We start from the raw sequence: 16,062 nt of genomic DNA, 5'->3' as shown, positions 1-16,062 counted from the left end.
GCTTGGGCGCTGTCCCTGCACTCTTCACCTCAAGGTTAGCGCTCTACCACTTGAGCCATAGCACTACCTCCGGTTTTCTAGTGGTTTATTGGAGATAAGAGTCTCACTGACTTTCCTGCCTGGGCTGGCTTTGAACTTAGATCCTCAGATCTCAGCCTCCTGAGTAGCTAGGATTATAGGCGTGATCCACCAGCGCCCGGCTCCATCACTTTCTGAAATGCTTTTGTCTTTCTGTCTTCAAAAGGATTGTAAAAAGAATATCTAAGAAACCTCATTTTCACTCTTCAGTAATACATATTTCCTACCGCTTTGAAATTTCATAGTATTCTATAATAGTTATATGGGCTTACCCTTTTTTTTTTTTTTTTATTTTATTTTTTAAATGAGCAACAGTAGAACTTGTGTCATTGTAAACTTATGGTCCCACAAAGTCTTCCATCTTCCACATTAGTCAGTACCTAGTCAAGCACATTACATTCAATAAATATATGCTAAATGAACTGAAAACAAACATTGGTAGAGAAGTAAATATGTATTAGCTCTAAATGGAAAAATTAGTAACAACACTTTCCATCAAACACCAGCATTCAAAAATGCTTTATAAATCCATTAGATTTTCTCAAAAAATATTATTAATCTTTGTAACTAATATTCTTTATATTAATTACCAGTTTATCAGAAGTTGTCCTATGATAGCATATATTAGATTTTTATTTAGATAAAATTTGTGTGAAGTAAGTGAAGCTGTTTACAAAGATACTTTTTTTTTTTTTTGGTGGGGTTCTACTGTTCTACTTGAAACATGTGCTTAGCCCTTTTGTCTTTAGTTTGTTTCCTGGTAAGGTTTCATGCTTTAATTTGTCTGGTAACTGACCATGATCTTCCTGCTTCTATGTCCTAAAATGTACAGGTATGTGTCACCATACTTAGCCTAAGGCACATCTACTTTTTAGGTTGAAAAGAGAAGTTGAATAGATAATATGAATTTATTTGAGGAAGCAAACATATTTTCCAGAGATTTGGAATACTTAATTTTCCTAGAATTGCTGCCTTTATACTAGTGTTTAAATTGTATATTTCAAGGCAACACAAATCAAAACAGCACTTATGTCTGTAGTGTGTATGTGCATGAGTTTACTAGCATTATATCAGCATGTGGCTTTTTTGTTAGTTTACATGTTCCATTTTTGTTGCTACTTGGCCATTCTTATTTTGTTTGCTCATAGGAAAACCTACGATTACTGTAATAAAGTTGTGCATATGTAGTTATCAATTCGAAAGAAACATTATGAATAAATCAGAAAATATGTAGAATTCTACTTAATGCTTATCATCTAACATGTTCTGTGTTTTCTAAGGAAAATTTGTAAGTGCAAAGTGATTTACCTGGTGATGATTCGAACATTTTCAGACATTCTTATTTGTTAGATATTTGCAATTTCTGTACTATGTTTCAGTATTACGATCTCTATTGGCATTCTGGATGATAAAGATCCTTTATACAAGGAAACCTGTAGTATTTGTTCATCTAAGATGTAATGTTCAATCACATAGCTAAATTAAAAAAAAAGTTTAAGGCATTTATATGTAAAATAACTTAGAAAATGTAATCTAATACTTTTTATTTTTATTTTAATTATACCTTGTATTGCATACTGGTGGATATTCAGCTAATAGCTAATACAATTCCTTAGTTTTAAAATTATACTTTTTGTTTAACAATATTTTTACAAAATGATAGCTTACTACAATAAAAATGAAAATAATATCTAAAATACAAGTAAAAAACAATTTGAGGTGGAAAAAAAAAGATTTGAGTAGAAAAGATGGCCACTGTTCTGTTTCTCATGACTTACTTTTGGAATGTCACAAACAATAACCATTTTATATTTTTATCTTCACAGTAATGAAAAAAAATCTCTCTGTATGTATGTTAACTACCAAAACATTGATTAACATTTAAAAATTTTTAGTTTCTGATATTTTGCAAGTGTTATATTGTTTTGTTCCTAGTACCAGCTTTGGACTCATAGCCCTGTCCTCTTTCACTGTACTTGATCAGCGAGTATTTTCCACTTGAGCTACTGCTCCAGTGTGATGGATTTTTGTTGTTGTTGTTTGCTTTTTTTTTTTTTTTTTTGTCAGTTGTGGGGCTTGAACTCTGGCCTTGGACGCTGTCTCTCAGCTCTTCAGCTCAAGGCTAGCACTCTACCACTTGAGCTACAGTGCCACTTCCGGTTTTTGAGTGGTTTATTGGAGATAAGAGTCTCACAGGCTTTCCTGCCCGGGCTGGCTTTGAACCGAGATCCTAAGATCTCAGTCTCCTGAGAGCTAGGATTACAGGTGTGAGCCACCTGCGCCTGGCTTATTGTTTGCTTTTTGTTTTCCCCCTGAGGAGAACTTTTGAAAAAACATTTTTTATTCTCTAAGCTACCCTCAGACTATGTTCCTCCAAATTTCAGCCTTGGCTTCCTGAATAGTTAGAATTATAGGGATAAATCACCAATGCCCATCTATTTGACATTCTTTTTGAAGGCTCATGTACATATATATAGTATGAGAGATCCAGGTTATATATATAAATAGAAGGAGGACTTTTGCTAAAATTAATAATTTACCTACATTTGGGCTTCTGACAATCACAAACAGAATTTCTAAATACAGGGCTATCAAAGATGCTGATATACAAATGTACATTTAAAGATTACTTTGAAAGTACTGTAGTTTAACTTTCCATTTTTCACAAAATTTTTTCTTAATAGGATAACTTAAAACTAAAAAGAAATAGCAAAGATTAAACATTAAGAGCAATTTAACAACCAGGGCAGGAAGTAGTCAACTGCTATCCTGAAAATACACTGTCAAAGTATCAGCAAATAGATTTCTTGCTAATGGCAAGTAATTCTGCCTCTGAGTTAAGACAATAATGGCCACTCATTACGAGTGACCTGATTACAAAACTCGAATGCCTGCTGTTTCTGTTCCCTTCAGGGAGATGCATCAACAAAGCATGGGTCTGTGATGGGGATATCGATTGCGAAGATCAATCAGACGAAGAAGACTGTGACAGTTTCTTGTGTGGCCCACCCAAGTACCCTTGTGCTAATGATACTTCAGTCTGCCTTCAGCCTGAAAAACTTTGCAATGGGTGGAGGGATTGTCCTGATGGATCTGATGAAGGCGATCTGTGTGGTAATGCATGTTTAATGACACTTGCTTCTTTCTGAAAATGAAAACAATTGAATCTACACGTTAGTTATGATCGGAACATTTGTTTCTTTCATTAATTTTCTACTAATCTTACTTTTTACATGGAACCTTAGCCACAAATTTTCAGGTACTGTATGTCTACTTAATGTTTTTAATGTGATTGGAAATATCTGGAGATATTTACCTAGAAAAGCCCAGACTAGACTGGCAAATTCTTTTTTTTTTAAATTTTTTGCTACCAATCTTAGGTCTTGAACTCAGGGCCCAGCACTGCCCCTGAGTTCTGTGCTCAGGACTGGTGGTGCTCTATTCCTTGAGACACATCTCCATTTCTGGATTTTTGGTGGTTAATTGGAAATACGATACACATGAACTTTCCTGCCCAGGTTGGATTTGAAACAGGCCCAACTACCGAACTCATTTAATAACTACACCATGCACTCATTTAGATTTGTCAATGCAGTCCTCACAAATGAGCAGATTGCTGTTGTCTGTGAGTCACAAGTGAGAGCGAAGCCTGTCTTATCTATGGATGGAGTTTGCTATCACTCTGAGTTGTGATATGATTTCTGTTATTACAAGAGAAAGTCTTTTCTAATTATAGCTCATTTTACTCCAATTTTCTTTTCAAGAGTTAGTTCTCATGTATTCTTTAGTGTGACTTTCGGGTTGAAATGATGATTGCAATGAGCTTTAATGTCACCTTTACTAGCCAACTCCTTTATGCCAAATAGCACATACAACATCAAACAGGATTTTTTTTCTTCTGTGGGGAGATGAGAGATTTATCAAGATGTTTACTATTCATTTGCTAGCTTGTGCTGATAGTGGTGCTAGTGGGTTAAGGAAAAGCATGTACAGGATGATAAGAATATAATGAGACACCTGCGATTGGGGATTGATTGATTTGAAATGATAAGGCTGTTGGTGAGAAAGTAGGAAAGATACATTGTAGGCTAAAATCATTAAGTGCTAGTTTCCACAAAACTTAATAGCATATGGAACAATATAAAAGAGCAATATTATTCTTTTTAAAAGGATGTAGTAACATAGCCTCTCTCAAAAATTTTAACATTCTATGAAATGATTTTGAAACAGTAAATGGAATGGGCTTCACTTGTTAAGGATAAATGTAAGGAAAACCACTCAGACCAAAAGAATAAAAAACAAACAAATGAACAATCAACAATAGTAATAAAATAAATCTAATTTACTAAGATACAAAAATAAATACAGTTAAGAGATGGAAAATGTTATTTCTCTTTACCTACTTTCTTCTCTTCATGTACATTGTTTTATTAAAGAGTTGTTTGGTGAGAACTTACTCATGAAGATTATATAGAATGATTTTAGGACTTGCTCATGAAGGAAATTCTACAAGAAACTACCACTACTGTTGAAGAAGAAAGTTTGTAATTTTGAGACTAGGTTGTGTGTGTATGTTAATTAATTTCTTTTTTTTTGGGGGGGGGGGGTCCGGTCGTGGGGCCTTGAACTTTGGGCCTGGGCGCTGTCCCTCAGCTCTTCAACTCAAGGCTAGTGCTCTACCACTTGAGCCATAGCGCCACTTCCAGCCTTTTCCTTTTTGCTTATATGGTGCTGAGGAATTGAACCCAGGGCCTCAGGCATGCAAGGCAAGCACTCTACCATGAGCCACCTTCCCAGCCCCAATTAATTTCTTAACCTGAGTTATTTCAAAATTTTAGTGAGGATAATGTATTAGATAACTATAATAAAAATGTCTGATGCACTATGAATATGAAAACAATTTTGTTTTTTATATTTTTCTCCATTCTTTAAATAAAGTAAGCAAAAAAAGAAAAGAAAGTACAGAAACAATAAACACATATAAAGAAAATGGAAAGCCACTTTTGTTTTCCTATCTTTCACTTTCTAATTTGAGATTCTTTTCTAAAGGATGGAATTTTTTCTGAAACCTCTGTGTGTGTGTGTGTGTGTGTGTGTGTGTGTGTGTGTGTGTGTGTGTTTCAAAATTGAAGATAACATTTTCCTTACTAGTCACCAAATTCTTCAGTGAAGTAGCCTTGTTCTGGTATTTGAAAAGATTACAGAGAGTAGGAAATGTTACAAGAAAGCTATTGTGAAGGCATGGAGAAGAGAAGTTTTTTACTCTGAATGTAACATCATTACTTGTTGGAATTAACATGCTGTCTCCCACCCTGAGGTAGAATAAAGACCAGGCAGACTTGTAACGATAAAAAAAACTAAAGATTTTTTAATTGTTACAAGTCTCTCTGGCTTTGAACCACAATCCTCAGATCTCAGACTCCTGAGTAGCTAGGATTACAGGCATGAGCCACCAGCGCCCAGCCATGATGACAATTTTTATGAATTACAATAAAATTACTTGGACCATGTTTACACACATACTTGTGCACAAAATTTTAAGGCAATTTTAAGTGTTTTAGAAAAAAATAAAAATTGGCCATAAATTTCCTGGAATTCCAGTGGCAAAATACACAAACAAAACAAAGAACTGCTAATCACAAAACAGAATTGTTTTTAATGTTTATGTGAAACAAAAATATTTAAGAATAGAATTGAGGAATCTATATATTTTATTCCTAATGAAAAGATCAATTTTAGAAAAATTTCAGAGTAGTATCATGAGAAGCTTTTCTGCCTTCACTATTATGGTAGACTCAATGTCATATTTAAAGCAAAATCTCCACAGGCTAAAAGTAAGAGCTACCTTCGTCCCTGTTCCTATTTCAAAATGAAAGCTCTTGGTATTGGAGATTAATAAGAGATTTACATTTTAAAGGTGCAGAGAAGGAAAAAAATCCAAAAATTAAGTGATCTGACAGGATGTTACGATTTATGCCTAGCACCAGATTTAGGCTAGGAAAAGCAGTAGATTCTCCTTACACCACTGAGCTGTTTCAGAACGGAAGCACTTTAAGGGGTCTGTGATCATTTTTTAAAGGGTGGACCTGGCTGGGTGCCTGTGGTGGCTCATACCTGTAATCTTAGCTATTCAGGAGGCTTAGATCTGAGGATCATGGTTCAAAATTAGCCTGGGCAGGAAAGTCCATCTCCAATAAAACACTAAAAAAATTGAAGTGGCACTGTGGTTCAAGTGGTAGAGCACTCATCTTGAGCTGAAGAGTACAGGGACAGCACTGTAATCTTAGCTACTCAGGAGGCTTAGATCTGAGGATCATGGTTCAAAATTAGCCTGGACAGGAAAGTCCATCTCCAATAAAACACTAAAAAAATTGAAGTGACACTGTGGTTCAAGTGGTAGAGCACTCATCTTAAGCTGAAGAGTACAGGGACAGCACTGAAGCCTAGAGTTCAAGCCCCATGACTGGAAGAAAAAAAAAAGAGTGTAGCTCTTAATTCTCAAATAGGATGTTTTGGACCAAATCTCTTAGTAAATGTGTAGACATAAGGAGAGTTTGTGAAATCATTTTGCTGTGTGTACAGATTTATTAGCCAAATTTAAAACTTATTCTAGAGCTCAAATGCACCTAAGCAGAGTTGGGTCAAGGAGAGTCTCTGTTTTTAATAATAATAATAATAAACAAAAAAATCAGGATTATTGATAGAGTTGAAGAAGTCTTTGACAAGAGATTGACTATGCAACTATCAATGTTAAATTTATATTGCATTTTAAATTTCATTGTGAATAAAAATCAATCACTTATTTCTTCTGATAGCATCAGAGACATTGGGGGTAGCAAGGGAAAGAAACCTGAAATAACTACCTTTAAAATAAATTCAAAATATTGTAACACATGTTTTCCCTGCTGGACACAATGACATTCATTTACAGTAATTTTCTTGAAAAAAGTATGTCAATTGAACTAAAGTGAGGCAAATAATTTGAAATGACTGCTGCTCTGAAATAGTTATGATTGCTCCTGAGTGAACACATTGGGAGCAACCAAGAACTGAACCTACTTTTCTCTTAAAATAACACCAATCTGAAATGATGAAAGAGATGACATTGAACAAGATTTGACCATATGCATATACTATTTTGTTGAGTGGAAATTCCTTTGAATAACTACTTAAAGAGAAAAATAAAATTATAATAAAAATAAAATTGCACAATTTCAATCCTGAATAGAGTTGATGATAAAAAAATATGTCATCACTTTCCTCTTCTTATGTTTTCATAAGACAAATAATTTGAAGAATTTTGCAGTTTTCAAATCCAAAATATTTTTGAAAAACCTTACCATGATTATGGAAAACCTTAGCCTAATTTTTATAGTGAGTATATTTCTATGAACTCTAGAACATACTTGAGCATTACTGTTTTTACCCCCAAATATTACTGTTTCTACCCAAATGCCAAAAGTATACAGGGAAGATTTTCTTAAAGTAATTCATAATATCCTGATTGTACTTCCAAGATTATGGAGTTGAGTTCAATGATGATTGTGTGAATGGGAAAAATTCTGATGTAACTCATCATCTGTCCTGTATTATAGATGAATGCTCGCTAAACAATGGAGGCTGTAGCAACCACTGCTCTGTTGTTCCTGGAAGAGGAATTGTCTGTTCTTGCCCAGAGGGACTTCAACTCAAGAAAGACAATAAAACATGTGAGATTGTAGATTATTGTAGCAGTCATCTTAAGTGCAGTCAAGTGTGTGAGCAGCACAAACTCACTGTCAAGTGCTCCTGCTATGAAGGGTGGAGGCTGGATGTGGACGGTAAAAGCTGCACCAGTGTTGGTAAGGAGAAGACTTACATTACTCTGTTTGTGTGTGTGTGTGTGTGTGTGTGTGTGTGTGTGTGTGTGTGTGTGCAGCATGCACTGATACTAGGGATTGAAATTTGGACCTTGCACATTCATTTGACATTTTAGTTCACTGTTAGTATGCTGCTACTTGAAGCACATCTCTACTTTTTTTGTCTGCTGGTTAATAGGAGAAAAAATTCTCCATGGAAATTAGTCTGCCTGAGCTGGCCTCAAACCAATATTGTAAAATCTGAGTAGCTGTGGTTAAACACATGAGCCATGGGCGCCCCACTTGCATTACTTGCTTTTTTAAGACTAGATGATGGGAAAAAAACCTCAGAAAATAAAATCTTCATAAAATTAATAAGGAATCATTTTATTTTAGAGCTACTTCAAAATCTGGAGTGAGTCTTAAGCAATCATTGCTGTTGTAATACTCTACATTTTTGGAATCACATTATTTATCTTAAATATTGTTTTATTATTACTGTCTTCAAGTTTATTTTTGCATGCTATAAAATATTTAATTTGTTTCTTAAGAAGGCATAAGAATGAATTTTAGGATTATCAAATTTTTGACACTAAGTCTCATGTCTAATTGTCTATTACTCTTGGAAGCATCTTTTTGCTTTGGTTGAGTTCATTTTCTCCCTGCCAATTTCATGTTCTGCTGATTCTTTGGTGGTATTTCATTGTAGATAAAGCAAACAAAGGCTTTAACACCTGATATTTGAATTTGTTTTCTATAGTCCGTGTTTGCTGTGTATGTAACCCAGGCAAGTCCCATGAGGCCTCTTGAGCTTCATTTTTCTTCTTTTTTTAATAGCCATGTTAAATACAGCAATTTCTTCCCCAAAATAAGTTGCAAAAATAGTATGAATTCTTGTCAGTGGTTTCCTCAGAACCATTCCCATCATCATTCATTCCATCACTCTTTTAGTATTTTTTTAAATTTTGCTGTTACTTTTTGTTTATGTGGTACTGAAGAATCAAACCAAAGGCCTCATATATGCAAGGCAAGCCCTCTACCACTAAGACTCATTCCTAGCTCCAACTGATCTCTCTTTTAAAAATAGTTTTCTTTATTGAATGCAATGCCTATGGTTAGTCATTGTAGGATATAAAAACTAAAATGGTTTTAGGCATCATACTTAAGTTATCTTAAGCCCAGGTTGCCTGTTCTTTTGTCCTTGAAATTTTCCTCGTTACTTCATGTTTTCTTATTTCTTTCTGCTCTTTACTTACTGAATTCTATAAATCTGACTTTGCTGCATTCCTGAGTTCAGTCTATTTTCTGTAAGTTGATCTCTTGTGTTTTATGTGTATATACATATAATCTTCCATAAATACTGCTTTTATGACCTTTTTATGTAATGTCATGTAATTGTTACTTTTATTTTCCTATTTGTTCTCACTTTTCTTATGCAGTTGTTTTGGTTGCTTATATATTTCCTCTTCAATTTATACTTTATTAATAATCTTTCTCCTGAATAATTGACACATTTTAACTTCTGAACATGTAGACAATTATTATTGATTGTATAAATCTTCTAACTCTCATTTCTTTACTGTGTACTAGGCAGCCTACTCTCCAATTAGCAAGGTATTCTTGTTCTCTGGCATGAATGATTTCTGTTAACCTAAATTAGGTTCAGTTGACTTTGAAGATTTTTTTTTACTTTTTAAAAAATAGTATTGGAAAGGTAATATACAGAGGGGAGGGGTTACAGTTACATAAGTCAGGTATTGAGTGTATTTAGTTTGACAGTGTCACCTCTCTCCTTGTTATCTACCAGTTTTTTTTTTCCCTCCTGACCTCCTTACCCAACAAATTGTATAGCTCATTTTCAATATCCACACCATCATCTGTTGTACATTGTTGATGGAAATGTTAACGTGTTCAACCACTGTGGAAAGCAGCATGGAGATTTCTCAAGAAGCTAAATGTAGAGTTTCTCTATTGCCCAGCAATCATATTCCTGGGCATTTATCCAACTGATCACAAACCAGGCCAAACTAAAGCTACCAGCACAACCATGTTCTTTGCAGCATTGTTTACCATAACCAAAATATGCATTTTTTTTCATTTTTATTCTCCCATTTTTTAAATATTTGGACTTTAAAAATTATGTTAATTTCTTATTTACTTCTTAAGGAGATCATAGATTTTTAAACCCCAAAAGGCATAAGTTACCGCTTTTGAATAGGTAATTGCCCTATGTGTCAAGTTGTATTCACTTCCCTTCTGTATACTCTTCTGTCTGAAACTTTCTGTATTACTAGAAATTTTATAACTATAGAATTTACATGTCTAACACCACCCTTCCTTCTGCCCATGTAAGATCAGCTGACCTTAAAAATTTGTTGGAAAATATAGTGTTTCCTTCACTCACTATTACCCACAGTGTATTAGTGGTTTAGATTTTCTTTTAAAGTATCCTCACGTGTATCATTTAATTTTCTGATCACTCTTACAAGCCTCTGCTATCACATCTGGCCTGTTAGCATTCCTACATTCTCTCTGGAATTTTGAATCAAGTACATTCTGTGAAATTACTCCTTATAACAAAGAGTACCAGAGGGGATGAATTTGATCAAAGTACATTATATGCACGTATATATGTATCAAAGTGAAACCCCATTGTACAATGAAAATGCACAGAGACCAACATAAGAAAACAAGCCCTCCCCTTATTCCCTTCTTTATAAAAACCTCAATTATCATACATTTATTAATAGTTAAGATTTATTTTTAAAAGCTAAAATAAACAGTGAAATATAGTTAAGATTGATTACTTAAAAACTCAGCCTCAGACATGTAATTTCAAGCTAGGAGATATTAGGAAGTTTTGATTTTTATTTCCCTCACTACAAAGCAGGGCTTTGCCATGCTGTTATAAGATGCTGTCATACCCTCTGTTCTGTGTGTCCTCGCTCTCCTGTGAAGCCTTTGAATACCTGACTTAGACAAGCTTACTCCTTTCAGTAATTCCACAAAAGCTTTCTTAAAAGCTAAGATTGAATCAAATCATTTTATACTGCTTTTGAAACATATAAGAACATTATAGAAATAACTTTTTACATGGAAAAGCTTCCTCAATTGAAAGTAGTATATATATATATATATATAAACTATATATATATATATATATATGAATATATACCTATATTGTAAGTAGTATACACACACACACACACACACACACACACACACACACACACACACATAAAATCTGTTTTCTCTACTTTTGAAAATCATACAGTTGAATTGTTTCTTTTGGGTACAAAATTATCACTGATCTGTGTAAGATCTTCTAATTTTTTCATGTGCCATTCTTTAATTCTGTCTTTACTTTTTTTTCTGTCTTTACTTTTATCACTGAAACCTAGTGTGAATTCTCAACACTATCTCGAGAGGAAACCATTTTATTGTGGCTCACATATTTTCTTTTACATGTAGTTGTTATATGTACACATGCCTTTTGTTTATATAATTAGTATTTCTTTATATATTATAATTTGTTTTTTACTTTCTGTCAGTCAGCATGACATTTTTCTTACTTGGTGCTGTGTATGACTAATCTGCTACTTCCAACCACAGAGAGTATAACACAGATTTTATTAGTTATTTCTGCTCATCCATTCTACCCTTTAGGTATACATTCAAATTACCCCAAACTCTGTATAAATAACACTTCTTTGCAACATATATGCTTGCTTCTGGTACATATAATTGAAAACCACTTTAAGGACATCCTGTGAATCATTATTATGCTTATATTAATTGTGACTAAGAATCAATAGGCTTTCAGAATGTGGGGAGAGTTTAAATTTTTACCAGGACACCATGATATAAATTCCTCCATTCTTGGTAATTCCCAAATTTTCTGATAATCTAGTTTTTTCCTCTAAAATATAAATGCAAAATAGTAAACAACTGCTTTTCTTTTCTTTTCTCATATTATTTATATATTTGAGTGTCTCTCAACATACATATTTTCTCTGGACCATTTTTCTAATTAAGATTACCACATTTTCTTTATTAAATTGAAGGAACAACTTTCGGTTCTATCCTTCAGATATTTCAAAACTCTGTTCTATTACTCATATTAATTTCATTCACAAAGAATTTTTTGTAACTCTTTTTCTTTTTCTCTCACGCTTTCCATTTTCATTGCTTTACTTACCATTTGCTAGTATAATCACTTTTTTCTCTAATATATTGTCTTTTTGACTAAACATTTGTTGATTTATTTCTATGATACTCAATGTTCTATGTGGTCAAAATATTTGTAAAATATAGGTAAGCAAAAGACAAAGGATAACATGTTAGAAATGCAAGCATTGTGTTTTACATGAACTCTTCCCTCCTTCCTTCCTTCCTTCCTTCCTCTCACCTTTTTTCCCTCCAAATCCTCCCTCTTTCATTCCCTCCTTCCACCTTCCATCTTGCCTCCTAATCATTTCCTCTCTTCCTTCTTTCTTTTGTCTTCCATTTCTTCCCTTTCTCCTTTTAACTCCTTCTTTTCTTCTTTCTTTCATCCATCCCTCTACAAAACATACATACGTACAGATATAAAAAGTAAATAAAAGTTATACAATTTTAAAGAAAATGAAAAGAAAGCAGAACAATTGGGAAAATACCAGAGAAAGTAATTAAGGGAAGAAGGAAAAGTATATGAATAATATAAAAATAAAATTATGTAGGTAGTGACCTAATTTTAAACACACATGTTTGAATAATACTTAAACATTAATGCTTATTCCCAAACCTTTACCATTTGGTGTACCATATTTCAGCAATATGTGACTATTATTCATTCTCAATGAAGTTGTAACTTGAGGAATGAAGAAAAGGAAGTAATCATACACTGAGCCAGAGAAACCATAATATTTACTGCTTCATAAGACTCTGCTCTTTGAAATAAAAGTATCTGAAGATGTGGCATAGAAATTCAAATACATTCTTGACCTGAGAACAGGAAATATAGTAAAACCTCTAAAGTAGGGGAGTAACCACTATACTTAAAATATTAATATTGCTTTTTTTATTTGAAGTTACATATATAATGAAGATCCAGAAACAATTCATATAGAATTTCTAGTTATATAGGTACTGTAACAATTTGCCCAGAAAAGACTTATAAAAGGAGTCACATACTGCTTTTGTATTTAGTCCTATAAAATTACTCTGTGAACTTGTAGTGGGACATAAAACATATCAAAGAAAAAAGAAATCAGTCTTCTGAGTGTAGTTTAGAAGCTAATTGAAAAATAGAACTATTATACAAAAAATCTCTTTTAGAGGATTATAATCTTCTTTTTTGTACATATATCATCCCTTTACAATATGATAAAGATGAAACATTTCAGTTTACTTCTATATGAAAAGCATGGTTAAACTGTTATTTCTGAGGCAGAAACTGGTCTGATACTATGGAAGTAAGGTTGGAAGACTCTAAAATGGATGGCTACTTCACATCATAAAGAAATTAATTCCAAACTGAAATTGCCCCAAAGCAAGATGATGCAGCTATATAAAAATTGAAGCAAACTGGACAATTATTAATTATATTGTATTTTTAGATATTTCATACAGGGTTTCTTTTGATTAAAATGCAAGCCATTTTAATACCTGGGATTTGAAAATTTAGACTTCATGAGTTCCCCCTCATTTATGAAATGACATTGGTTAATTCAATGAAGCTTTATTTTCTCAAAGTGGAAATAACATTTTGATAAATAATAAGAAATCTTAAAATAGAGAATCTTTAAAATTATCTAGATTCAGAATCCAAACATAAATGGATATGACCATTTGTACTTGAACTTTGGTTATCTGGTAAACTAATTTGCTTAGTGGAGCATAATAAGCGAGTTACTTATTTCAAGAAGGCATTATTGCATCATTGAGAGGCTCTAATGAATGCAAGAACTTGAAAAAACCTTTTAGCACCTTTACTAAATTATTATTGTGCAAATGAAACAAGATATATTTTTATCACCTTATTTTATCATGAAATCGTCAGCACAATCCAGTATCATAAACATAGTTGGAATTGTAATTTGTGCTTTAAAACATTTAATAAAAATAGTCATCTTTGAATTCCTATGTCTATATAGCCATAAATACTCAGAGTTAGCCACTCCACAAAAGTGGACTTCTTATTCTGTTTTTAGAGTTGTGTAACATGTACTAATGCTTGTATCTAATATATACATTGCCTTATATGTATAATGTGTAAATAGATACATCTAAATCATATACATAGCACATAGCAATACATGTACATTGCATTATACATATATATTGCATTTATATAATTTATTATATAATTATATAAGGCATTTGCATTAAGTAATACAATGCACATACATATTGAATTATTATACCTGTATACATTTATAATATACACAAACAACAAATAACACACAGAACTTATATACAATGTAATCTGTATATGCATAATGGTAACCCATTATTATTATTTTTGAATTTTGAAGACTGTACCAGCTTGGTTAAGGTTGTGGCTTAGCAGTAGAATGATAACTGGGAGATGAAGGACTTTAAGTTCAATCTGTAGCACGATAAATAAGTAAATAAATAAATAAGAAATAGCTACTGCATAACATGACTCAGGGACTTTCTGATTTTAGTTGACATGCAGTTTTTAATACTCAGTTTTTGTTATGAATTAACCATCCTTATAGACTAGTAAGTACTTATAAAATAATAAGTTATAATAAAATATCAGTATATGAATATTTTTCAGTACCAATTCACTAAATTATTCTTTTTTCCTTTAATTGGAGGTTATATTTTGATCATGAGAACAATGTTTTGTGATTATATATATATATATTAAATGAATTTTGATAATTCATTATTTAGAGTATCTCATTTTCATTATTTTCAAGTACATTAAAAAGTTACATATCTCAGAATTATTTGCTTTTTTATTGTCTTTAGTTACCTTAGTTTGTTTTTTAAAACCAATATTGAGGCATAAAGTAAGTTTTCTAACACTTGAGTCACCCAGAAAGTCCATTTATTTTCATAATAGTATCTTTAATAGTGGCTTTAATAGTGGTTTTAATGCTCAGCAAGCCTGGACCATGATCTTCCTTTTTGTGCTTCCTATTGTTGCTAGGATGACAGTCACATGTCATTGTGTTTAGCTATTGTTCTTGACTCACAGATCAGATAGACCAGTGTATCCCATTGTACATAGCCATTAATTTAGATTATTTCTCATAAACTTTTACATCCAGGCTTGCCTGACATTAAACCAGAATTACCTGATCTCTACCTCCCAAGTAGCTAGTGTGACACACTTTCCAAAATACTGGACATCTTGAGTTTTATTACTCTGAGTATATATCCAAGTCTCATGCTGAATAAATCATAGAGAAAGGTAATATAGTTATCTTACTCTGAATACATAAACAAACACATACATATATAAGTGTGTTTGTGTGTATTTGTGTGTGTTAGTCCTATGTGAGCTTATTATTACTATTTCAACAAAAATTGTTTTGGATTTCCTTGGTAATTTTCTTTCTTCTTTTTTTCAATGTATTCTTCTACATTTCTTCTTTATAATTTCATTGAGCATTTTATATTATGGGTTTTTGAGCAAATATATATTTTAATTGATTTTTGAAGGTCAAATTATCTATTTTACTCCACTAGAACAAATGCATGGAATGAGGAATTGTTGGCATGATGTATTTTCTTTTTCATATAGATCAGGATGTTTTCACAGATAAATATAATTATTCAGATACCTCAAAATTAAGTTTTTTAAAAAGCACATTGCAAACCTATACTGGTAAGAGTAAATTAAAAGTTGTATTTTACGGACTTTATCTGTAAATTTATTTGTACATACTAATATTCATTGCTATACTTTAATTACTATATTAAAAAATAACAGATGGGTTGAGATCCATATATCTATATACCACAAAATTCACACTTCTAAAGTGTTTATTTCAGTGAAACTATTAATGCAATCTAATCTTAGAATAATTTAATTGAACCAAAGCATATGTCATGCCCATTAGCAATAAGTCCCTTCAATGCGAATTCAGGTCTGGCACCTGCCGACCTATTTTCTGCCTCTGATAGACTT

General features: G+C 32.5%; 1 protein-coding gene across 1 annotated transcript in view; it reads left to right on the top strand.

The window, feature by feature from the left end:
* Lrp1b (LDL receptor related protein 1B) overlaps positions 1 to 16,062 on the top strand; it is a 1,466,647-nt gene that overhangs the window by 870,639 nt on the left and 579,946 nt on the right. Inside the window, 2 exon segments of the mRNA XM_042683428.1 lie at positions 2,992 to 3,192; positions 7,674 to 7,919. Of these exon segments, the coding sequence (XP_042539362.1) occupies positions 2,992 to 3,192; positions 7,674 to 7,919 (447 nt within the window).

This window comes from Dipodomys spectabilis, unplaced genomic scaffold, assembly GCF_019054845.1.
Source record: "Dipodomys spectabilis isolate Male_0828 unplaced genomic scaffold, ASM1905484v1 ptg000081l, whole genome shotgun sequence".
Taxonomy (NCBI): domain Eukaryota; kingdom Metazoa; phylum Chordata; class Mammalia; order Rodentia; family Heteromyidae; genus Dipodomys; species Dipodomys spectabilis.
Note: the sequence above shows the minus strand (reverse complement) of the source record. Positions and strands in the feature narration are given on the sequence as shown.